Source organism: Pristiophorus japonicus, chromosome 12 (assembly GCF_044704955.1).
Source record: "Pristiophorus japonicus isolate sPriJap1 chromosome 12, sPriJap1.hap1, whole genome shotgun sequence".
NCBI classification, from domain to species: domain Eukaryota; kingdom Metazoa; phylum Chordata; class Chondrichthyes; family Pristiophoridae; genus Pristiophorus; species Pristiophorus japonicus.
In genome coordinates this window covers 55,745,614-55,769,887 of record NC_091988.1, presented here as the reverse complement: position 1 = coordinate 55,769,887, position 24,274 = coordinate 55,745,614, and the positions used below count along the sequence as shown (strand labels likewise).

The window sequence follows — 24,274 nt, the reverse complement described above, 5'->3', positions numbered from 1 at the left end:
ACAAGCTCTCAGCACCTACCCTGTCAATCCCCTTCAGAATCTTGTATGTTTCAATGAGATCAACTCTCATTCTTCTAAACTCCAGAGAGTATAGAACCATTCTACACAATCACTCATCACAAGACAGCCCTCTCATCCCAGGAATCAATCTAATGAACCTTTGTTGCACCGCCTTCAAGGCAAATCCTGTGCCCTTACCCGATCTGGCCTATATGAGACTCCAGTTCCACACAAATGCGGTTGACTCAATTGTATCAAACCGCTGCAGCGGTTCAAGAAGAAGGCCCACCACCACATTGTCAACTAGGAATGGGCAATAAATGCCAGCGATGCCCACATCCCGAGAATGAATGATAAAGGACTTATCCCTCTGCCTCAGTATTGGCTCAGTGTCCCTCATTGCCTTATTTGGCATTAATCACCAGTTCATGATGCCCATTTTTTTTTCTATAAAATCTATTAATATTTATATTTCCCAATAATCAACCGTGAATTATCACTTAATAAACTTGTAGTGACTCCCTCATGATCACCCATCCTTTAGGTGGGCATTACCATACACCAATGACAAATAGCACAATGACTATCTGCATCTGCCAAGACAACCGATGGGAGCAAAAACCACATTACACATTCTAACAAAATAGCCGACATCACAGAAACAATTCCAGGAAAATAATAGTACGAGATTCCAACCTGTAACTCACTCTCAGGTATTGATTATTATTCTACATTTAAAATATCTAAATCCCTCAAATTAAGCCAAAGGCTACAACTCACTCACAAGGTATCCCTTAATCTATATATAAGCCATCTGCACCTGTCAATTAGATTGCAATTTACTATTCAAGTTGTCCTTATCAACATACCTTGCCCCAGAACAAAGAACTAGAGGCGGATGGTGACTACATCGGCCCCCGCTCCCCATTTATGAAAAATACCCATAGGAAGGTTAAGCCAATATGGGAATGGATGAGGAGACATTTGGGCAACTGCCTGAAAATAAGGTACATCCAGAACTAAAGCCCCGATTTTAACATAATGTGCATGGCAAGAACGGTGCTTGTTCGGGTCGAACGCCCGTTTTACACTCCATCTGATTTTACTCTATATTGAAGTCAACAGGCATCTGATCTGTTCCTGCTGAGTGTGGGGGGGGGGTGGGGGGCATAATGTTAAAACTGGGATTTAAAACTTTACGTCCTTTGATTCTGAAGAAACTTTGCCTCAGAATCTTTTTTTCTTTTAAGTCCAATTAGGTAAAGTATTTTCTGTCTCCATATTTATCAGTGTAATAAAAAAGAATATGCAGCTGGTAGCATTTATTATTTTACTTTCTTTTGTTGCTTTATTCTTCCACTGACCAACACTGAGCTCTGATGGAAAATTATGATGCAGTGCACCAAAGTCATTCATTTATAAATTCAACGCAAAGGCCGAGAAATTGGTCTTGCTTTGCACCGCCGCCCGAGATGATTTTCTAGGTCAGAGTCTTTAACCAAGAAGCAAAATAAAAAAAGGAAACATGTGCAAGTTTATACTGTGGCTTGAAGATGCTCACAGCATCTCCTCACCTCAAGCCTTCCTGCTCCACTTCCTCCCATGTGCTCCTTCTAGTGGTAGCTTCATAGAACCAGGGGTAATAGTGAAGGGGAGGGGTAGGGGATAGGGGTGGGGGTGGGGTGGTTGTAGTGGGAGCAGAAGTACTAACCAAGCATCAAACACAGTTTAACATTTACTGCACGTGCAGTACAAGGAAAATTGTAACATTTGTCTTTATTTACCAATGTAAAACAGACAATGAATTTCATAGAATCCCCTGGTGTCCTTCAATTATCGTAAAATACACAATTAGTACTCGTTTTAATGCTTATTTATCTGTGAAGAACCAACATTTAAACAGATGCTGAATTAAACTTTGATTGTGGAATTAAAAAAAGACAGGTCTGTAGAATAATGTTTTGTAAATCTTTGTTTTCTGAGTATGATCTTACTTAGTTTCTGCCTGTCAACTTAGCAAAGGGATGAAATGAGCAAGAGGGAAATTGTCCTGGGGAGAAAGTGTGGCATTGATATGAGAATCGTCTGGAAAGAATCATGAACTTCAGTGGACAATATAATAATGCCCACTGCACGTCAAAGTAATGAATTTCTTGTGAAGTCCTTGTAGACATTACTGAAAGGGACATGACAACATTGTAACAGGAGGAGGCCATTCCGCCCCTCAAGCCTGTTCTGCCATTCAATGAGATCATGACTGATCTGTATCCGAACAACATTTGCCTGCCTTGGCTCCATATCCCTTAATACTCTTGGCTAGCAAAAAACTATTGATTTAAAATTATTATTATTAATTGAGCTACCATCTACTGCTTTTTGTGGGACAGAGTTCCACACTTCCACCACCCTTTCCTTGAAGAAGTTTCTTAACTTCTCACATGAATGACCTGGTTCCGATTTTAAGGTTATGTCTCCTTATTCTAGACTCCCTCACCTATGGAAAAAGTTTCTCTCTATCAGTTCCTTTCAAAATCCTAAAACCTCAAATAAAATCATCCTTTAACTTTCTATATTTATTCCAGGGATAACAAGCCTACTTTATATAATCTCTCCTCATAATTTAACCCTTGGAGTCCTGGTAACATTCTGGTGAATCTGCGCTGGATTCCTTTCGAAGGTGTGGTGCCCAGAACTGTATGAAGTACTCCAGATGTGGTCTAACCAGGGCTTTGTATAACTGTAGCAAAACTTCCTCCCCTTTATAGCCCAGCTCTCTTGATATAAAGGCTGACATTCCAGCCATGGCTTAATTAGTAGCACCCTAGCCTCTGTTGTAGGTTCAAGTCCCACGCCACAGACAAAAATCTAGGCTGATACTCCAGTGCAGTACTGAGGGAGTGCTGCAGTGTTGGAGATGCCATCTTTCAAATGAGATGTTAAACCGAGGCCCCGTCTACTCTCTCAGGCACTATTGGCACTATAGATCTTATGGCACTATTTCAAAGAAGAGCAGGGGAGTTATCCCCAGGATCCTAGCCAATATTTATATCTCAAGCAGCATCACTAAAACAGAGTATCTGGTCATTATCACATTGCTTTGTTTTGGAGCTTGCTATGCTCAAATTGGCTGACACATTTCCTGCATTATAACAGTGACTCCACTTCAACGAGTACTTCATTGGCTGTAAAGCGCTTTGGGACATCTGGTGGTCATGAAAGGTGCTACATAAATGCAAGTCTTTCTTTTCTTTTATAATACTAAAGTGTGACTCAATTCAGGAGTGCCATTGATGGATGCCATGGACTGTTCCATCTCCAACCTTCTGCCTTCGAGGCAAGAATGCTACCAACTAAGCGACTGGCTGACACAGACCTCCTTCCCATCTAGTTTTCTCTAACATCCTTAAATGATTGACGTGAGGTTATCAAATTAACACTCCAATCTCCCAAAGGGGAAGGCCAGGACAGTCAGCCAGGCCTGGAATGGAACATCTCTGGAGTTAGTTGAAATTGGTGTCTTAGTTAATAGTCTGGCAGTTTTGCATTCATAGACTCGTAGACCTAGAAATTGATGGTGCTGCACCCATTTTCAGGTGTAAAACGGGCACCTAGCATTCAATAAGGTGAGTAGGCCGTGATGTCCTAAAACACTTAAAAGTCAATGAATTACTTTTGAAGCGTAATCATTGTTATTATGCAGGCAAACGTGACAGCCAATCTGTACACAGCAGGATTCCACAAACAGCAATGAGACAAATGACAAGTTAACACAAAAGCAAAATACTGCGGATGCTGGAATCTGAAATAAAAACAGAAAATGCTGGAAATCTTAGTGGGGCAGGCAGCATCTTTGGAGAGAAAAACAGAGTTGACGTTTAGGTTGATGACCCTTCGTCAGAACTGGCGAATGTTCAAAGAGAACAGATTCTTAAGGAGCACTGAAAGGGGGAGGGGAAGAAATAACAACTGAACAAAATGACCAGTTAAACTGTTTTAGGCGATGTTGGTTGAGGGATGAGTTGGCCTGAACACTGGGAGAACTCTGTTCTTTTCTTTGCATATTGCCGTGGGATCTTTTGTGTTCACCTGATCAGGTAGACGGGGCCCCCATGCAACAACTTCTCTGAACGACAGCTTCTCCGACCAGGTCTGTGTTGCCTTTCAGATGAGACTGCTTCTACATTTCAGTTTTAAAATGTGATATACTCCAGCCACTGTTCAAATGATAGTTATATCTATTTGCCTAGTATGTACTACTCACATTAACAATGGCTTCTTTAGTCTGTACCATGTCTGAGATCACCCCATCTGTGATAATCAACAGCACAAAATACTGAGAGCCGTCAGTCACTGGTGTTGCACACCTACAACACAAACACACATGGATTAGAGAAGGGTTACTTACTACCATTTTGTCAAGAGCCACAATCCGAACATTTACCGCTGTGGGGGCAATTTTAATCCTATTCGCTCAGCAGAAACCTGGTGGGTGGGCAGTTAAAATCACCCTGTCTGAAAGCTGTCTTGATCCCAATATCTGCAATTTTAACCTGCTCTCCTGAGCAGGCAGCAAAGACACATGCCCGGAACCAATAGGGTCCTTCTTTACATATGCATGTTACGGCCAGATTATATAATTGTAACTTGGGCTTGAGCGGGGAATCTACCTAGTTAAAATCGGGGCCAATAACTGTGTATTCTGGCTCCAGTAACATCGGAGAGCTGGCAGGCAGTGGGTGGAGCCTTACAAACAACGCAACAGCCTCAGTGATGGGAAGGTGGCTCACAATTTGTTTCTGGGTTCCGATATGAATAGCATTAGGTTAGGGGATTTTCATTCATCAAAGCATGGACTACTTAGTCAGAGATGGTGATCAGGTCATGTGTCATACATGCCTGCCCACTTGGAGAAAAGGTGACCTGAAGGGGCAGATCAGCACTGCTGGTAGGTAGGGCGACTGCTGATTGCGGCATTGCCAGGGCTGACTGCTCTGGTGGAAACTGGGTGACAATTGCCAGCGACTGTCACCCAGAATGATCAGGAAGCAGAAGAGCAACATCCTAACAAGTGCGTAGAGTAAAAGGCACCCTAAACCTGACACACAGTAGCTGTGGACAATACTGATGGCAAACATTTGTAATTTGTATTACTGAAGGGGAAGTACCAACATTATTAGTTGCAAACACAAGGAAGCAGAATTGCCCCTGCTTTAGGGCCCCATTAGTGCCTCCGGGGGGCGCAAGGGACTTTTCACCTGGGGGTGGGGGGACGGAGTGCGACTGGCTCCTGGGAAATTGCCTGGGAGTTTGCGGAGGCCGCGCCCTGCGGTTAGCGCCCCAGGCCGCTGGTTACCGCCCCTAATCGGGGCGCTGAGCAATTTCGCCCCCGTGGTTTTTTTCTATGAGCTACATGTTTAAGATGGACTTTATTTCCAGCTCTGATCTAGGGAAGTATCCAGCATTACTTTGAGTGTGAGCAAAGTAGGAGTGAAAGAAACCACAACATCAGCACTTTCTCCCAGTTGCACAACAAGACTTGAGAAAGTCATTTATAATTCACCAAGTCTACCAACTTTGCAACCCAAAAATGTCTGGAACATTCATTTTGACTTTCTAAATAAATAACAATAAACAGATGACCAAAAGCTGGAGTTTTATTTGGTGCTTGGAGAATCACTGTTCTTGAGTGCCAGAGAGGGCAAAGAAATTGATTTCAGCAATGAACACACATGGAGTCTATTATGATCAGGACATTGAGTTTCCATCCCTACCTGGCAACCTGATTGATGACTGGTGCAAAGTTGGTTGGTCCGTAAAGTTGTACTGTGCGCAGGCTCTGGTAATATCCCTCTAACACCCCCTCAATCCCGTTGCAGTTTGGGTTCTCTGAATCTGCATTCTGAAGGAAGACAGGACAGTCACATTAGGACAGGACACCAGTCAAAGAGCAATTGTAAGAATCTAATATAGAGCAGCTGAACACTGAACACGTCTGCGAATTTATCACTACTGTGTGTGAGATTCTAGAATATTGTGGGTGCTGTGCATGCTTGGTTCTAGAGCATTTGTGGGGCTATGCCTAGGGGCCCCAGATTGACTGGGAAAGTGAATATTGGAAAATCAGATGAGTCTGAACATGTGCCTGTAAAGAAAACCACCCAATTTTCCCCCATTAATTAAATGGAGGAAAACTGGGCAGGTTCCTTTACAGGTGTGCATTCCAACCCGCCTAATTTTCCTATTTTTAATGCATGCAGGTGAAGCAGCGTGCCTAAGAGAAGGCTTAGGCAAATCCTCTAGAACGGAGTGTTGTTGTGTGTGCTGGATTCTTTGACCCCATGATTACAGAATGTCTGAATTCTAAACCCTCCTGAGTACTGTGTGTTTCAAATTTTGGAACTATGAATAATCTGTGCACTGCATTCTGTAAAATTGTAGGTACTATGGGCTCAATTTTGACCAAGCCCATTTTTTGATGTATTGCCAGAGTTATGCCTGTCTTTCTAGGCCAGAAATGCACCAAAAATATTTGTCCAAAGTTTCCCCGCTGTATTTTTCAAATTTGTCGCCATGCAGCCTATCCAGTCACGTCAGGGGGCGGGGGGGGGGGGCGGAGGTGGAGCCTGCTGTCTGCACCTTCTGCGCATGCACGGAAAAAAAGGGATGTTTTTGATGTGATCCCAATGGGCGCGCATGCGCAGTGCAGCTCCGGGTCTGCAATTGGCCATTTTTAAAGAGCCAGTTGTGTGTGTGAAAACGTTGAGTGCTGTGTGAGAGCATTGGAAAAATCGGAGCTGCAATACAAGATGCAACGCAGTGCAAGGACCAAGAATTTTTTACAGGATGAAGTGAAGGCACTAGTTACTGTGATTGAGGCCAGATGGCAGGAACTGGACACCAGCAGAGGTCACATAAAAGTTCCACCCAAAGAAATGAAGAAACGCTGGAACCAAGTTGCAGAAGATTCAGGCTGTGGGTCCCAGTGGTGGGGTGCGAGCCACACCCGTGGGGAGGAGGGGAAAGAGAGCTCAACTGCGCTCTCCTGAGGTGCAGGATCTAACAGATGTGGTTCACACGATGGCAATGAGTGCGGAAAGCATTGACCTTATGCGATCACTCCTGGACACCATCAATGTGATGAGGTAGCGAGACTGTCGGCAGAAGTAACAGCAATCTCACGAGAAATGGGAACGATGCCCGGGACCATGAGTGAGGGAATATCTCAGTCAGCTGAAACCATGTCAGTGACCATGAGGGAGGGAGTGTCACAGGTAGCTGATGTGCTGTCAGTGAACATCAGGGACGGAATGTTACAGGTAGTTCAGACAATCTCAGTGAACATGAGCAAGGGAATGTTGCAGGTAGTTGAGACACTTTTGCTCAACATGAGGGAGGGAATGTTGCAAGTCGTTGAGACACTATCAGGGCATGAGGGACGACATGTAGGAGTTAGCTGCTACAATAAGGGAACACACCCAGACACTGTGCCCATTGACAGAATCAACTGCCACTCCCACTCCAATCCCCAGACCAGCCTCTGAAGAGCCCCCAGCTGGGCCCTCCACGTTGCCGCCTGCTCTCCCATCCCACCCCCTCCTCAACAGGTGTGCACTACCCGAGATCTGAGAAAGAATAAGCGTGGTACCTGTTATGTATGCAACACCTTGTAACCAGCATTCTACTACCACCAGAGGACGCATCTGTTGGAGTCCCAAGGGGTCCCAGCATCCCTTGGGAGCATTGCATATAAGCAGGCCTGCCATGCTGTGCCAGCACTCTGGAGTCAGAATAAAGAGATCTACTTAAGTCTACAGTCACATTGCTTTATTTGAGATGTAACAACTGGTGACGAGTAATAGATAACGAATCATCATGCGCAAATGCAGAGAACTGTTGGTATCCTAGAGAATTTCTCAGAAGGTGACGATTCGGAAGCCTTCGTGGAGCGACTCAACCAATACTTTGTGGCCAACGAGCTGGAAGGGAATGAGAACGCTGCCAAACGAAGAGTGATCATCCTCACCGTCTGCGGGGCAACAACCTATGGCCTCATGAAGAATCTTCTTGCTCCTGTGAAACCAACAACCAAATCGTATGAAGAACTGTGTATGCTGGTCCGGGAGTCCTAAATGCGAAGGAGCGCGTTCTGATGCCAAGGTATCGATTTTATACATATCAACGGTCTGAAGGCCAGGAAGTGGCGAGCTACATCGCCAAACTAAGGCGCCTTTCGGGACATTGCGAATTCGGTGGATTCCTGGAGCAAATGCTACGAGACTTTTTTGTACTTGGCATCGGCCATGAGGTTATCCTTCGCAAACTATTGACTGTTGAAACACCGAATCTGAGCAAAGCCATAACGATAGCCCAGGCATTTATGTCCACCAGCGATAACACCAAACAAATTTTGCAGCATAAAGATGCATTGGCAAGTACAGTACACAAAGTAACGTTGTTTTCAGGCAGGAATGCATATGGCAGAATGTACACGCCTGCAGCTGCACGACCTCAGATGACTCAGAGTCCCTCATCAAGTGTGAATGTGAGGCAATTAACACCTTGTTGGCGCTGCGGAGGTGATCATCGAGCCCATCAATGCCACTTCAAACACTATGCATGCAAAGGCTGTGGAACAATGGGACACCTCCAGCGAATGTGCAGACGAGCTGCAAACTCTGAAAACCAGCACGTTGCAGAGGAAGACCGATCTATGACGGATCAAACTGAACTAGAAACTCGAACCGAGGATGCAGAAGTGTACGGGGTACACACCTTCACCATGAAATATCCACCGATCATGTTAAAAGTTGAACTGAACGGAATTCCAGTATCCATGGAATTGGACACAGGTGCGAGTCAGTCTATTATGAGCAAAAAGGCCTTTGAGAGGCTGTGGCGCAACAAGGCACAAAGGCCCAAGCTGAGCCCTATTCATACCAAGCTGAGAACTTGCACTACAGAGCTGATCCCTATAATGGCAGTACAGCAGTAAAAGTCTCCTATGATGGAGCGGGGCACGAAATACTACTCTGGATTGTACCAGGAGATGGCCCCACACTGTTCAGCAGAAACTGGCTGGGGAAAATCCGCTGGAACTGAGATGACATCCGAGTGCTTTCGTCCGTCATCGACGCCTCATGTGCCCAGGTTTTGAGCAAGTTTCCGTTGTAGTTTGAGCCAGGCATCGGAAATTTCTTTGGGGCGAAGGTGCAGATCCATTTGGTTCCCGACCCATCCACCACAAGGCATGTGCGGTGCCATACATGATGTGAGAGAAAGTGGAGATTGAGCTGGACAAGCTGCAATGAGAGGGCATCATTGCGCTGGTTGAGTTCAACGAGTGGGCCAGTCCGATTGTTCCGGTTCTCAAGGGTGATGGCACGGTCACAATTTGTGCGGACTATAAAGTAACGATTAACCGTTTTTCGCTGCAGTACCCGCTACCCAAGGCAAACAACCTATTTGCGACGCTGGCAGGAGGGAAGACGTTCACCAAGTTGGACCTGACCTCGGCCTACATGACACAGGATCTGGCGGAATCTTCGAAAGGCCTCACTTGCATCAACACGCACAAAGGTCTGTTCACCTACAATAGATGGCCGTTTGGGATTCGATCGGCCACGGCTATTTTTCAAAGGAACATGGAGAGTCTGCTAAAGTCGGTTCCGCGCACCGTGGTTTTCCAGGATGACTTATTGATCACAGGTCGGGACATCATCGAACACTTGCAGAACCTGGAAGAGGTTAAGTTTGACCTTTGTAAGAAGTTCAAAATGGCAAGAAGGCAGGCAGGACAGGTTCTTTGTTGTCTCTCCCCAAGGTCTGTATGGACCACATTCAGGTCTCAGCAGTCTTGTGACTTCTTCCCCCCACCCTCCCACACAGGCTCATTGCAGTCTTGTGACTTCTCCTACCCTGGGTTCATTTTCTGCCCAGTGCAGTCTTCTGATTGCTGCCTCCCCCCTCCCGCCTGGGTCTTGTTTTGCAACCGAGCCCCGAGCCCGTGTCCGGACGCGGGGCCGATTCTGCCAGCTGAATCTGCGACCCTCCAGCCCTGTTTGAAAATGTTTGGTGTTGGCGTGTGATTAAAAAGACAATGAAAACTTCAGAATTCCATGAAACTTCCTTGTACTCCGTTGAAAGGTAAAAAAAAGTCATCTTTATTATGGATATTTCAACTGTTCTTGACTCCCTCCAAAAACTTTGATGACAAACCAATGGCATCTTTCAGCGCCGCTTGTTCAATGTGCGCTGCTTTCTGTTAACTCTCCAGAAGGTTTTTCGGGAGTGGCCAGATACGCCGACCTAGCAGAAATTATTTTGGGCCAAACTGTGAAAAATTATCAAAACTGGCGCAGACATGAGGGAACGTCATGATGTCAAAAAAAACTAACCTAAAAAAATCGTAACTAACTCAGTTACGCCGGCGCAGATTCCTGCGGGAAACTTTGATTAAATAAGTGCGTCAAAAAAAAACGGCAGGTGCCAAAAAAAATGACGCAAATGACCCAGGAAAATTGAGCCCATAGTGTGCTGGGTAAGAGAACAATGTGATTGCTCTTTGTACTGGAATCTAGAACTCCGAGATTATGATGTTCCTGGATACTAAAACCTTGCGAGATTCCTCCATGGCCTCACCCCCTCCTTATCTCTGTATTCTCCTCCAGTCTTATAATCCCCCTAAACCTCTGCACTCTATCTATTCTGGCCTTTTGAACATCCCCGATTTTAAGTTTTCCACCATTGGTGGTCATGCCTTCAGTTGCCTAGTCTTAATCTCTGGAACTCCCTTCATAAACCTCCCCGCCTCTCCACTTTTCTTTCCTCCTTTAAGATGCTCCTTAAAACCTACCTCTTCGAGCAAGCTTTTGGTCATCTGTCAAGCGCTTTGGGACGTTTTATTACATTAAAGGCGCTATATGAATATGTATTGTGGTAGTTGTTAAATTATGAGAAATTCACATTCGGCTAATTAAAATACGGTGAAGCCCACTTGTATACAATGTGTTTGAGCATAAAGGATTCTGTTTGCGTTTCGTGAACTCTCAAAGTAATCATTTCATCTGTGATATAGTTTTGCTTGTTTAGAAACAAGCACTTGCATGCAAAAACCAATGTGTATGCAAGGGAATATTTTTGCTCTCAGTAAACCTGCTCCACTTTCTGACTTGGACTGTGTGTCTCTGCTGCAATCCCAGCCCACTCTCTCTGCCAGTGCTCCAGCCCAGCCGCCAGGGTGCAGCATTGGTCCCTCTCCCTCTTACGGTAGCAGGAAACAACAGAGTGCATGTAGGGCTATCTCACTAACCGCAGTGTGAGTTAAAGGCTCCACTAACTCTGAGGAGAATGGGTAAGCTGACTGGTGTAAAGTAATAGGAGAAAGAAAGAAAAAAACGGATTTCTCCCCTCTGCACAAACAATGCATTTACATGAATTCAGAGGATTAGATGCCACAAAGGTACATGAGTGACAAGAATTGTGGCTGAAGGTAAGTGATGATAGTATCATAGAAATTTACAAGCAAGGAAGGAGGCCATTTCGGCCCATCGTGTCCGCACCGGCCAGCAAAGAGCCATCCAGCCGAATCCAACTTTCCAGCTCTTGGTCTGCAGCCTTGTAGGTTACGGCATTTCAAATACTTGTAAAATGTGGTGACTGTTTCTGCCTCGATTACCCTTTCAGTAAGTGAGTTCCAGACCTTCACCAGCCTCTGGGTGAAAAATATTCCCCTCAAATCCCCTCTAAATGTCCTACCAATTACTTTAAATCTATGTCCCCTGGTTGTTGACCCCCTCTGCTACGGGAAATAGGTCCTTCCTATCCACTCTATCGAGGCCCCTCATAATTTTATACACGATATTCCGTGGATTCTGGCTACTACTTCCCTTTTGAACATGCACATGTCCCCTGTAATTTCGCTGCTATCCAGGGCCGAAAGGCCCTATTCCCATCGGTGCCGCTCCTGTCCCGGGTCGAAAGGCCCCCACCCCTGGTGCATCCGCTAAAACAATCACGCCTTCTCTGAACCGATTTTCTCTTCTCTGCGTCGATTTTCTTAAGTTCAGGTAAGGTTTTTCAGAATGGTGCACTGTGCCGTTTTTGAAAAAATCCTACTTGGTCAAACTCGTTTAAATGGCCAAAAATGGCACAGCTGGCAGCCGGCACCCCAAGTGACGTCAAAAAAATTGGGAACTAAAAAAATCGGCGGTAAGTGGTTTAGGATGGCGCAGAAACTTTGGTCCAAAAATAACAGCAGTCGCCAAAAAAAGGGCGCAGAATGGTGTCGAAAATTCAGCCCCGTTTCTCCAGGGGCGGCACGCCCAGAACAATTTCAACTCCACCAGAAAGACTGTCTTTATTCCTCTACTGCATATTTGAGAATTTTGCAGAGCTTTCTGTACAAATTCTAATTCAAGCATGGCACTTCAACATTTGCAGAATACAAATAACTCCAATTAGACCTTTTATCCCTAGGCTACCAAGTGGTATTCTGATTTAGAATGACTTTTTAGCTCAGGAATATGGCTTTAACTCTAGCCCAAGGAAATAATTCTGCTTTTTGACAGGAGACTGGGTGGCACCATGAGTTACTGTAATTAATAGATTAGAAAGCAGGCTAGTGCTATGATTGTGAGAAACAGTATTTCAAATTGACAGAGAACTGTTGGAACTATTCTTTGGAAAGAAGGCAACAGATGGCTTCCCTGCGGAGACTATTAATTACTCAACTGACTACTTGTAGACAAGAAAAGAGCAGGCAAAAAGGTGTCAGATGCTGTGCCTATCTAATCTGTGGTAGGGGGTTAATTTGAAGGTAATAGGGGTATAATGATTGCACTGAGAGGTCTAATGGCTAGGAGAAGGTATCAAAAGTGGCTAGTGTCATTCTTGAGCAACAAAGGGTGCTCTTTTGAGATGGAGGATAAAGTATGATGTTGAGGAAATGTAGATAAAGCTTTATCCCAAATCTAGCTGCTTTATGCTTGACTGTGTTCACCTGATATTGTGCTCAAAGGGAAATGGTCCATTGACCTAGCATTGTTATCCCTTGTCTTGATGAGCATAAAATTAAAAAAACACAATAATCTAAGAAAAGAGACTGAAATACAGAGCCTATCAGGATGTTGGCAAAAATGTAAAAATGGACAGTGAGCTAAGGAAGGAGACATTAGGAGCTTGATCTAAGAGGTGAGCTTTAAAGGAGGAATAAGAGATAGATAGTGAAGGGTGTTCGGGACGGAATTACAGAACATGGGGCCTCATCATAGGCAGGCAGTCCCTCGAAATCGAGGAAGACTTGCTTCAACTCTAAAAGTAGTTCTCAGGTGACTGTCCTTGAAACGTTTCTTCTGCCCACCTGGGGCTCGCTTGTTGTGTAGGTGTTCTGTAGAGTGCTTATTTTTGGAGCCTTGGACAACATGGACCGCTTTCCATACCTCGGGAGCCTACTATCAACAAGGGCAGACATCAACGACGAGGTCAAACACTGCCTCCAGTGCGCCAATGCAGCCTTCGGTCGCCTGAGGGAGAGTGTATTTGAGGATCAGGCCCTCAAATTGGCACCAAGCTTATGGTCTACAGGGCTGTAGTGATACCCGCCCTCCTGTATGGTTCAGAGACATGGACCATATACAGTAGACACCACAAATCGCTGGAGAAATACCATCAACGATGTCTCCGCAAGATCCTAGGAGGATAGGCGCATCAACATCAGTGTTCTCGATCAGGCCAGCATCCCCAGCATTGAAGCACTTATCACACTCGACCAACTCCATTGGGTGGGCCACACTGACCGCATGCCCAACACAAGATTCCAAAAGCATGGGGCCTAGGTGGCTGATGACATGACAGCCAAAGGTAGGGGGAATACACAAAAGGCCAGGGTCAAAGGAAGGCGTGTTTGGGGGGATTATAGGGCTGTAAGAGATTACAGAGAGATAGGGAGGGGTGACATAATGAATGGATTTAAACACAAAGATGAAAATATTAGGGATAAGGCATAGGGGAACTTATAGCCAATGTAAGTTAGTGAGGACAGGGGTGGTGGGTGGGCAAGACTTGATGTGGGATAGGATACAGGCAGTATTTTGGCAAGGGTATAGAGTTTGAGATAGGGCCAGGGACAATGGTTTTGATCTTCCCACTGGAAAAATGTTTTGCTGGTGACAAATTTATTTTACATTGAATAGGTAAATGAACAGTGCTCAATGTAATGCATTTACAGCAATTTACTATCCTTCACAATATAAAGCAAAATAGATCCTTCCTGAGCCAACGTTCAATGTAACTAGATGCCTGAAACATAGAAACATAGAAAATAGGTGTAGGAGTAGGCCATTCGGCCCTTCGAGCCTGCACCGCCATACAATGAGTTCATGGCTGAACATGCAACCTCAGTACCCCATTCCTGCTTTCTTGCCATACCCCTTGATCCCCCTAGTAGTAAGAACTACATCTAACTCCTTTTTGAATATATTTAGTGAATTGGCCTCAACAACTTTCTGTGGTAGAGAATTCCACAGGTTCACCACTCTCTGGGTGAAGACGTTCCTCCTCTGACACATGTCAAAGAATCAAACACCCTGTGTGGTGCTTTAAATTGACAGCTGCGGCAAGCTTAACTCAGACTCAGACCCTATGCTGACTGTAAACTGAGTGTTGGTCTGGGCCCCTTAACCTGCCAATCCAAGTCCACGGTGTCAGCTGTGGCTCAATTGGTAGTACTCGCGGCTCTGAGTCAGAAGGTCATGGGTTCAAGTCCCACTCCAGAGACTTGAGCACAAAAATCTAGGTTGCTACTCCAGTGCTCCACTGAGGGAGTGCTGCACTGTCAGAGATGCAGTCTTTCGGATAAGACATTAAACCGAGGCACTGTCTGCTCTCTCAGGTGAATGCAAAAAATTCCATGGCACTATTTCGAAGAATAGCAGAGGCGGTGTCCTTGACAATATTCATCGTTCAATCAACATCACAAAGCAAAACAGAATATCTGGTCATTATCACATTGCAGTTTGTGAGAACTTAGCTGCCGCGTTTCCTACATTACAACAGTAACTACACGTCAAAAAGTTGGGTGTAAAGTGCTTTAGGACGTCCCGAGGTCATGAAAAGAGCTATAAAAATGCAAGTCTATATAGTATATGTAAAGGATTATAGCCCCTTTTTGTAGGTTTCAGATACAGCTGTCAATTTAAAGCACCACACAGGGTGTTTGATTCTTTGACATGTGTCAGAGGATTTGACTGACCCATTTCAAGATCTTGTGAAGATACGTCAGAACAAGATATATTAACAAACTGCTGCACTTTTAATTAAATAGACAGCTGCCAAGTATGTTGGCAATGGCTGGCAATTTAAATCTTGTTCAGCAGAATAACCCCAATGAGTCTATATTCAGATGATATTAACATATTAATCTCCCCTTTGTCTGACAGAAACCAAACATTAATTGACTTCGGCCTGCAAGAACAAAATGTATATTCCTATACCCAGCAGGAACTACCAAGAGACCAGTATTGAGCCTCTTTAGCCAGCAATAAAAAAAATGATCTACTAACACTGCTACTGATGTTTGGATTTTTCTCTAGGTAGCAGAATCCTGGCATATCCATGACAGATACAACAACAACAATAATGTATATATAGCGCCTTTAACGTAGTAAAACTGCCCAAGGCGCTTCATAGGAGAAATTAGGGCAGATGACCAAAAGCTTTGTCAAAGAGGTAGGTTTTAAGGAGCGTCTTAAAGGAGGAGAGAGAGGTAGAGAGGCAGAGCGGTTTAGGCAGGGAGCTCCAGAGCTTGGGGCCTAGGCAACAGAAGGCATGGCCATTATAATCAGGGATGTTCAAGAGGGCACAATTAGAGGAGTGCAGACAACTCAGGAGGTTGTGGGGCTGGAAGAGACTACAGAGATGGGGAGGGGCGAGGCCATGGAGGGATCTGAAAATAAGGATGAGAATTTTGAAATCGAGGCATTGCTTAACCGGAAGCCAATGTAAATCAGCGAGCACAGGGGTGATGAGTGAGCGGGACTTGGTGCAAGTTAGGACACGGGCAGTCGAGTTTTGGATGACCTCAAATTTACGGAGGGTAGAACGTGGGAGGCCAGCTGGGAGTGTGTTGGAATAGTCAAGTCTAGAGGTAACAAAGGTAGAGTTGCCAACCCTCCATGATTGTCCTGGAATCTCCAGAAATGAAAAATTAATCTCCTGTACACTGCTGTGAGTGACCCGGGAGAAAAATCATAGGGGCGTCAAAATAATTGTGCGTTTTCTTTTAATGTTGTGTCACACTTTTGTTTATTAGTTATAAAAATATTGGAGATGGGGAAAAAAGGTTGCTTGATTGACAGTCAAGAATCATCCAATCAGGTGTTCAATCTCCGATTGATGTGGCAATTGCTGTGGGGATGGACCTGTTAGGTGACCAATGGTGGGAGCGTGGTGGGTGGGGCAGTTGGAGACAGGAGAGCATGTAATGAAACCTCCAGGAATCCATCCAACCAGAGTTGGCAACCCTATAGGCAGAGTGGGATGCCCGCCCATCATAAGGATGCCTCTTTGACTATGGCCCACTTTTACACGGTCAGGGTCATTTATATTTACAGAGGCTGGAATGCCTGAATGTGTGGGGGGGAGGGGGGCGCGGGGGAAGGTGTAACCCATTTGTGAGAGATCCCAGAGGCTAGTCATAACTTGCTGCTGCCTCTGTAGATGTCGTGGATGTGTGAGCAGTCGATAGGGTTGTAACTGGTGTGTGCTTCAGCACCACTGTACCCACAACATCACCTGCGAGGATGAGATTTGCATAGGGTAAATAAGATCAGGGAGATGAACACGTGATTCAAAGAGTGGAGTAGGAGAAATGGGTTTCGATTCATTTGGCACTGGCACCAGTACTGGGATAAGAGGGAGCTGTTCCGTTGGGACCGGCTTCACTTGAACCAGGCTGGGATCAGTGTCCCAGCGAATCGAATAACTAGGGCTCTAGATAGGGCTTTAAACTACATAGTGGGCGGGGAGGGTTCAAATGAGGGGAAATTTAGAACGTTAAAGAGAAAGTACAAGGCAATAGTGCAGGGTAGCGATATGGGTAATGATAACCAGTGTGTGACAGGAAGGGACAGAGCGTAGAAACATAAGAGTGCACCAGCAAATAGGGTCAGAGAAGATATAAAATGGTAAAAGGACAAAATTAAAAGCTCTTTATCGAAATGCACACAGCATTCGTAACAAGATAGATGAGTTGACGGCACAAATAGAAATAAATGGGTATCATCTGATAGCCACTACAGAAACGTGGTTGCAGGGTGACCAATGCTGGGAACTGAATATTCAGGGGTATTTGCCATTTTGGAAGGATAGGCAGAAAGGAAAATAAGGGGGGGGGGGGGGGTGGGTTAGCTCTGTTAATTAAAGGTGAATCAGTGCAGTAATGAGAAATTATATTGGCTCAGAAGATCAAGATGTAAAACCAGTTTGGGTGGAGATAAGAAATAATAAGGGAAATAAGTCAGTGGTGGGAGTAGTCTATAGGCCCCCAAACAGTAGCTACACTGTAGCACAGAGTCCAAATCAAGAAATAATGGAGGCTTGTAAGAAAGGTACAGCAATAATCATGGATGATTTAAATCTTCATATTGATTGGACAAATCAAATTGGCCAAGGTAGCCTTGAGGAAGTGTTCATCAAGTGTATTCGGGATGGTTTCTTAGAATAATACATTGTGAAACCAACCAGGGAGCAGACTATTTTAGATCTGGTAATAAGAACATAAGAAATAAGAGCAGGAGTAGGCCACCTGGCTTCCTTGAGCCTGCTCGGCCATTTAATAAGATCATGGCTGATCTGAACATGGACTCAGCTCCTCTTCCCTGCCCACTCCCCATACCCTTTATTCCCTTATTGCTCAAATATCTGTCTATCTCTATCTTAAATATATTCAATGGCCCAGCCTCCACAGGTCTCTGGGGCAGAGAATTCCATAGATTTACAACCCTCTGAGAAGAAATTCCTCCTCATCTCAGTTTGAACTGGGCGGCCCCTTATTCTGAGACTATGTCCCCTAGATTTAGTTACCCCTATGAGTGGAAATATCCTCTCTGCATCCACCTTGTCGAGCCCCCTCATCGTCCTATATGTTTTGATAAGATCGCCTCTCATTCTTCTGAACTCCAATGAGTATAGTCCTAACCTACTCAACCTATCTTCATAAATCAACACCCTCATCTCTGGAATCAACCTAGTGAACCTTCTCTGAACAGCCTCCAATGCAAGTATATCCTTCCTTAAATCTAATGTGTAATAGGACTGGATTAATTCATGATCTCATAGTAAATGATCCTCTTGGGAAGAGTGATCATAGCATGGTAGAATTTCAAATTCAGTTTGAGGGTGAGAAAACTAAGTCTCAAACTAGTGTCCAGAACTTAAATAAAGGTATTTATAAAGGTATGAAGGCAGAGTTGGCTAAAGTGGACTGGAAAAATAGATTAAAGGGTAAGATGGGAGATAAGGAGTAGCAAACATTTAAGGCAATATTTCATAATACTTAGCAAAGATATATTCCAGTGAGAAAGAAAGACTCTAAGAGAACGATGAACCATCCATGACTAACTAAGAAAGTAAAGGATGGTATCAAATTGAAAACACAGGCACACAATGCTGTCAAGATTAGTGGGAGGCCAGGGAATTGGGAATTTTTTAGAAATCAGCAAAGGACGACTAAATAAATAATAGAGAGGAGATAGTTTGAGAGAGTAAACTAGCAAGAAATACAAAAACAGACAGTAAGAGCTTCTACAGGTATATAAAAAGGAAGAGAGTAGCTAAAGTAAATGTTGGTCCCTTAGAGGATGAGACTGGGGAATTAATAAAGGGAAACAGGGAAATGGCAGAGACTTTGAACAAATATTTTATGTGGGTCTTCACGGAAGAAGACACTAAAGGCATCCCAATAATTGATAATCAAGGGGCTATTGGGAGGGGAACTTAAAACAATCACTATCACTAGAGTAAAAAGCACTAGGCAAACTAATGGGACAAAAGGTGAACAGGTCTCTTGGACCTGATAGCCTGCATCCTATGTTCTTAAAAGAAGTGGCTGCAGAGATAGTTGGTGCATTGGTTGTAATCTACCCCAATTCCCTGGATTCTGGAGAGATCCCAGCGGATTGGAAAACCACAAATGTAACACCCCTATTTAAGAAAGGAGGGAGACAGAAAGCAGAAAACTGTAGACCAGTTAGCTGAACATCTGTCATTGGGAAAATGTTGGAGTCTATTATTAAACAAGTAGTAGCAGGACATTTAGAAAATCTTAATACAGTCAAGCAGAGTCAGCATGGTTTTATGAAAGGGAAATTAGGTTTGACAAATTTGCTGGAGTTTTTTGAGGATGTAACGAGTAGGGTGGATAAAGGAGAACCAGTAGATGTCGTGTATTTAGATTTCCAGGAGATATTTGATAAGGTGCCACATAAAAGGTTGCTGCACAAGATAAGAGCTCATGGGGTTGGGGGTAATATCTTAGCATGGATAGACGATTGGCTAATTAACAGAAAGCAGAGAGTCGGGATAAATAGGTCATTTTCAGGTTGGCAAACAGTAACTAGTGGGGTGCTGCAGGGATTGGTGTTGGGGCCTCAACTATTTAGAATCTATATTAATGACTTGGATGAAGGGACCTAGTGTAATGTAGCCAAATTTGCTGATGATACAAAGATAGGTGGGAAAGCAAGTTGTGAGGAGGACACATAGATTCTGCAAATGGATATAAATAGGCTAAGTGAGTGGGCAAATATTTGTCAGATAGAGTATAATGTGGGAAAACGTAAGGTTATTCACTTTGGTAGGAAAAATAAAAAATAAAAATATTATTTAAATGGGGAGAGATTACAAAATGCTGCAGTACAGAGGGATCTGGGGGCCCTTGTAGATGAAACACAAAAAGTTAGTATGCAGGTACAGCAAGTAATTAGGAAGGCAAATGGAATGTTAGCCTTTATTGCAAGGGGGATGGAGTATAAAAGCAGGGAAGTCCTGCTACAACTGTACAGGGCATTTGTGATACCACACCTGGAGTACTGCATACAGTTTTGGTCTCCTTATTTAAGGAGGGATCATCATCATAGACAGTCCCTCGAACAAGGATGACTTGCTTCCACATGAGTTCACAGATGTTTCAATGAAGGACCCGCTGTTCCAGTCCTGAACTCCAATTGAGGGGGTGGAAGATGCCTGTGCAGGAATTTTTTTAACGTGTGGTGACTGTTGCACACCAGCCACCACATAGGCTTGACAAAGCTAGACCTTTATCCAGTGGCAAGGGTTAGCCAGGACGACTGGAGACCTGTTCTGTTGCACGGACCTCGTGTGCACACATATCTCAGTGTGGGCAGGCCTGTGCTGCCCCTGGGCCCACGGCTCTTCTGGGCCCCGTACCCTCATTCACCGCACTTCCGCCACGATCTCTCGCTGCTCCTCCGCCACAAACATTCGCCGCATCTCCGCCATGATCCCTCACCGCTCCTCCACCATAAAAACACTTGCATTGGAGGCAGTTCAGAGAAGATTCACTAGGTTGGTTCCTGAGATGAAGGGGTTGTCTTATGAAGAAAGATTGAGCAGGTTGGATCTGTACTCATTGGAGTTTAGAAGAATGAGAGGTGATCTTATTGAAACATGTAAGATTCTGAGGTGCTTGGCAGGGTAGATGCAGAGAGGATGTTTCCTCTCATGGGAGAATCTAGAACTAGGGGGCACAGTTTCAGAATAAGGGGGTCGACCATTTAAAACTGAGTTGAGGAGAAATTTGTTCTCTCAGAGGGTCGTGAATCTTTGGAATTCTCTGCCCCAGAGAGCTGTGGAGGCTAGGTTATTGAATATATTTAAGGTGGAGATAAACAGATTTTTGAATGATAAGGGAGTCAAGGGTTAAGGGGAGTGGGCCGGGAAGTGAAGTTGAGGCCAGGATCAGATGAGCCATGATCTTATTGAATAGCAGGGCCAAATGGCCTACTCCTGTTCCTATTTCTTATGTTCTTATGAGATGATCATTTTTAACGAGAATGTAACTGCCAAGATTGGATGGACTGCATCGTGTTTTGGGCAGGACGTCATCTGAGTGAGATTTGCCTGGAGAACGAGCTGAACGAGCTACAAAGATTATTTTCCTTGGAGCAGAGAAGGCCAAGAGGAGATTTGATAGAGGTGTTTAAAATCATGAAGGATTTATATCGAATAAATAAGGAGAAACTGTTTCCAATGGTTGAAGGGTCGATAACGAGAGGGCACAGATTGAAGGTGATTGGCAAAAGAACCAGAGGCAACATGAGGAAAAATGTTTTATGCAACGAGTGGTTAGGATTTGGAATGCGCTGTCTGATATGGTGGTGGATACAGATTCAAAAGTAATCTTCAAAAGGGAAATGGATAAATACTTGAAGAACAAATTGGGGAAAGAGCGGAAAAGTGGGACTAACTGGATTGCTCTTCAAAATAGCCAGCGCAGACGCGATAGAATGAATGGCCTCCGTCTGTGCGGTATTATTCTATTCTATGGCCAGTGGACTCTGTACTGCCTGGTACAGTTGTATTTTTTTTTATGTTCAGAAAAAGCACATGAACATAGTCCCTGACCCTTTGGGAAGTGGGTCTTTCTCTGAGGGGGCAATACATCAGGAAAGTTGGCCATATTGTACATTCACCATCACCTCTGATGGGGGATCCCAGAATGGGACAGGAAAGTAGGGAGTTGGTAGAAAGGCTTCGGACAAAGCTTCATCTCCATTCATTTGACAGAGGGAGGTGGAGCTTAACTAATAAAATCTAGGCCTGATAGTTCAAAAAAATTTAGTTCTATTCCTCTGCACTAACATCCATGCATGTTGCGTTGAAGCAGTTACTGCACCAAATGAGTAAATAGAGTCGACAGGACTTGAACATGCTTTTGATATTGCTGATCATCCGATTATTATTCAAGCATTCCAATTTTATTTTTCCTGTGAGGACTCAAATCATAATGTTTTATTACAATTCAGCATGTTATAGCTCTGATCCAGGAAATATGATTAATTTATCATGTCACGAAACAAAATTAATTCTGAAAATGATTGCACAGGCAAAAATTAATTTACAGGTAGTACTGTTCCATAAACCTCACAATTTCTCCCATCGGAGTGAATATAATGCATTGAAAAACCCATGTTATCGTTTCTTTTTCCATCATGGGGAGCATTATCTATAATTATTTCTAATTACTACAGCCCGATGATTGTGTTGTGACATTTGGAAGATAAAGCAAACGGCAATGAGGATTTATAATTTAATTGACTATTTCCATTCCATCTGTTAGTTGTATGTTACACCAAGGAGGAATTAACATAATTTTGATTTTAATTGTACTCTCACTTACACAAACTCACAACTTATAAATACAGGTGCAGTGTCGAGAATCTGAAACCCTTTGGACCGAGGCCATTCCTGATTCCAGGCTTTTCGGACTTTCGATCGTCTTTCTGATGTCACGAATCTGGAAATGCCTGAACCCTGGTTCGGGTATTTCCGGATTTTGGAATGTCAAAAAGGGTGGGGGTTGGGGGGGGGGGGAGGGCCCACTGAGGAGCTGTTCAGGTGGGCCCCACCATGGTGGAGCTGTTCGAGCAGGCCCCGCCGCCAAAGAGCTGTTCGGGCAGGGCCCCGCCATGGTGGAGCTGTTTGGGTGGGACTCTGTTGTGGAGGAGGTGTTCGGGTGTGGCCCTGCCATAGTGGAGCTGTTCGGGCGGCCCTGTCATGGAGGAGATGTTCGGGCAGGCTCCATCGCGGAGGAGCTGTTCGGCCGGGCCCCGTTGCGGAGGAGGTGTTCAGGCCGGAGCCCCACCGAGGAGGCTGTTGGACGGGCCGGTGAGGAGGCCCCGAGGTAAGGACAGCAGCAGCAAGGTGAGACCCGAAGTCAGGCAGCGGCGGGGCCCCAAGGTTGGTGGGTTCGGATCCTGGAAGATTTTATGGATTCCAGTCGACCTTGCCAACGATCGGTTTGGAGTCCAGATTCCGGAACTCCGGATTTTCAACACTGCACTTGTACACACAGATTCACTCTTTCAAATCTCTTGGCGGTTCTCAAACTAAACGTCATTATCTTTATTTTGGCTGACCTTCAGTCTCATGCTCTTACTTCCTCACCCCAGGCTAACTTTCTTGCTCTCACTGGCTAAATTTCAGTCTCACTCTTGGTCCCGCATTCAGTTGCACATACTGGCTAATTCTCAGTCCCTCGCACTCACTTATACATACCTGGCTGATTCTCAAGGCCGCGATTGCGCCAACCATGGCGAGTCCGGGGTTGGGGTAGGTGGTGGGTCCTGACCCCCGCTCATGGTTCCATCCGGCACTTTGAAAAAAATTTCACCTTGATGGGGCTTATTAAGCCCACCCTGCGAGAATCCCGGCCAATTAAAACGAAGCAGGTCTGATGATGTCATTTGACGATGCATCATCAGCCGGTTTCCTTAAAGGGACCATGTCCACAATGATTTTGACAGTTGTGCTGTCAATGTTCTTCAGCATTGAAGTGCTACAATTACTGACAAGCACTGCACAAAGGTGCATGCTATACCCAGGCTCTCCCAGGACTCCCTCCATATGCTTATGGAGGGAGCCACAACACACAGAGAGGTTCTCCTCCCTTCCAATGGGCGGAAGAGACCTCACCAGGACATCAATGCAGCCTGGTTGCACATTGCACAGGAGGGCACAAGCAGGGTTGTCGTCAGGAGGAGCTGACTGCAGTGGCACAAACCTTTCAATGATCTTAGTATATCATGAAATGTTACTGCAAAACCACACTCAACCTCATCCTGCTGTGCCACTCATCACATCCCCATCACTCTGCCTTCTCTACCCTACTCCTGCACATCCTTACTCACGCCAACTTACCTTGTACCTCCACCCATTCCTCTCGCTCGATCTACATTATCGCATCTCCATCTCACTAGCCGCCCCTCACTCTCAACCCTCATCCTTGTCCAATCATATCAACTAACAGTACACATGGATAGGGACGTGGGTCTTTTAGCCAATATTCATGTAAAGTTTCTACTAATGTGTTGTCAAACATTGAAATCTTTATTTTGCCTTCCTGGACAGATTCATGTGCACCTTTGGAACTGGTTTAGTGAGTTGTAGTGAATGGTGAGACATAATGGTACCCCCCCGCAATAGTGATAAGTGTGAAAGGAATGGCTTAGGCATTGGAGAAATGCTTTATGCTGCTGGT

At 44.8% G+C, this 24,274-nt stretch overlaps 1 protein-coding gene across 1 annotated transcript in view; it reads right to left on the bottom strand.

The window, feature by feature from the left end:
* Positions 1 to 24,274, bottom strand: part of LOC139276919 (copine-9-like) — a 615,931-nt gene that overhangs the window by 41,078 nt on the left and 550,579 nt on the right. Inside the window, exons 16-17 of the mRNA XM_070894913.1 lie at positions 5,772 to 5,899; positions 4,262 to 4,364 (exon numbers count right to left, since the gene is read on the bottom strand). Of these exons, the coding sequence (XP_070751014.1) occupies positions 4,262 to 4,364; positions 5,772 to 5,899 (231 nt within the window). The remainder of the gene's footprint in view (positions 1 to 4,261; positions 4,365 to 5,771; positions 5,900 to 24,274) is intronic.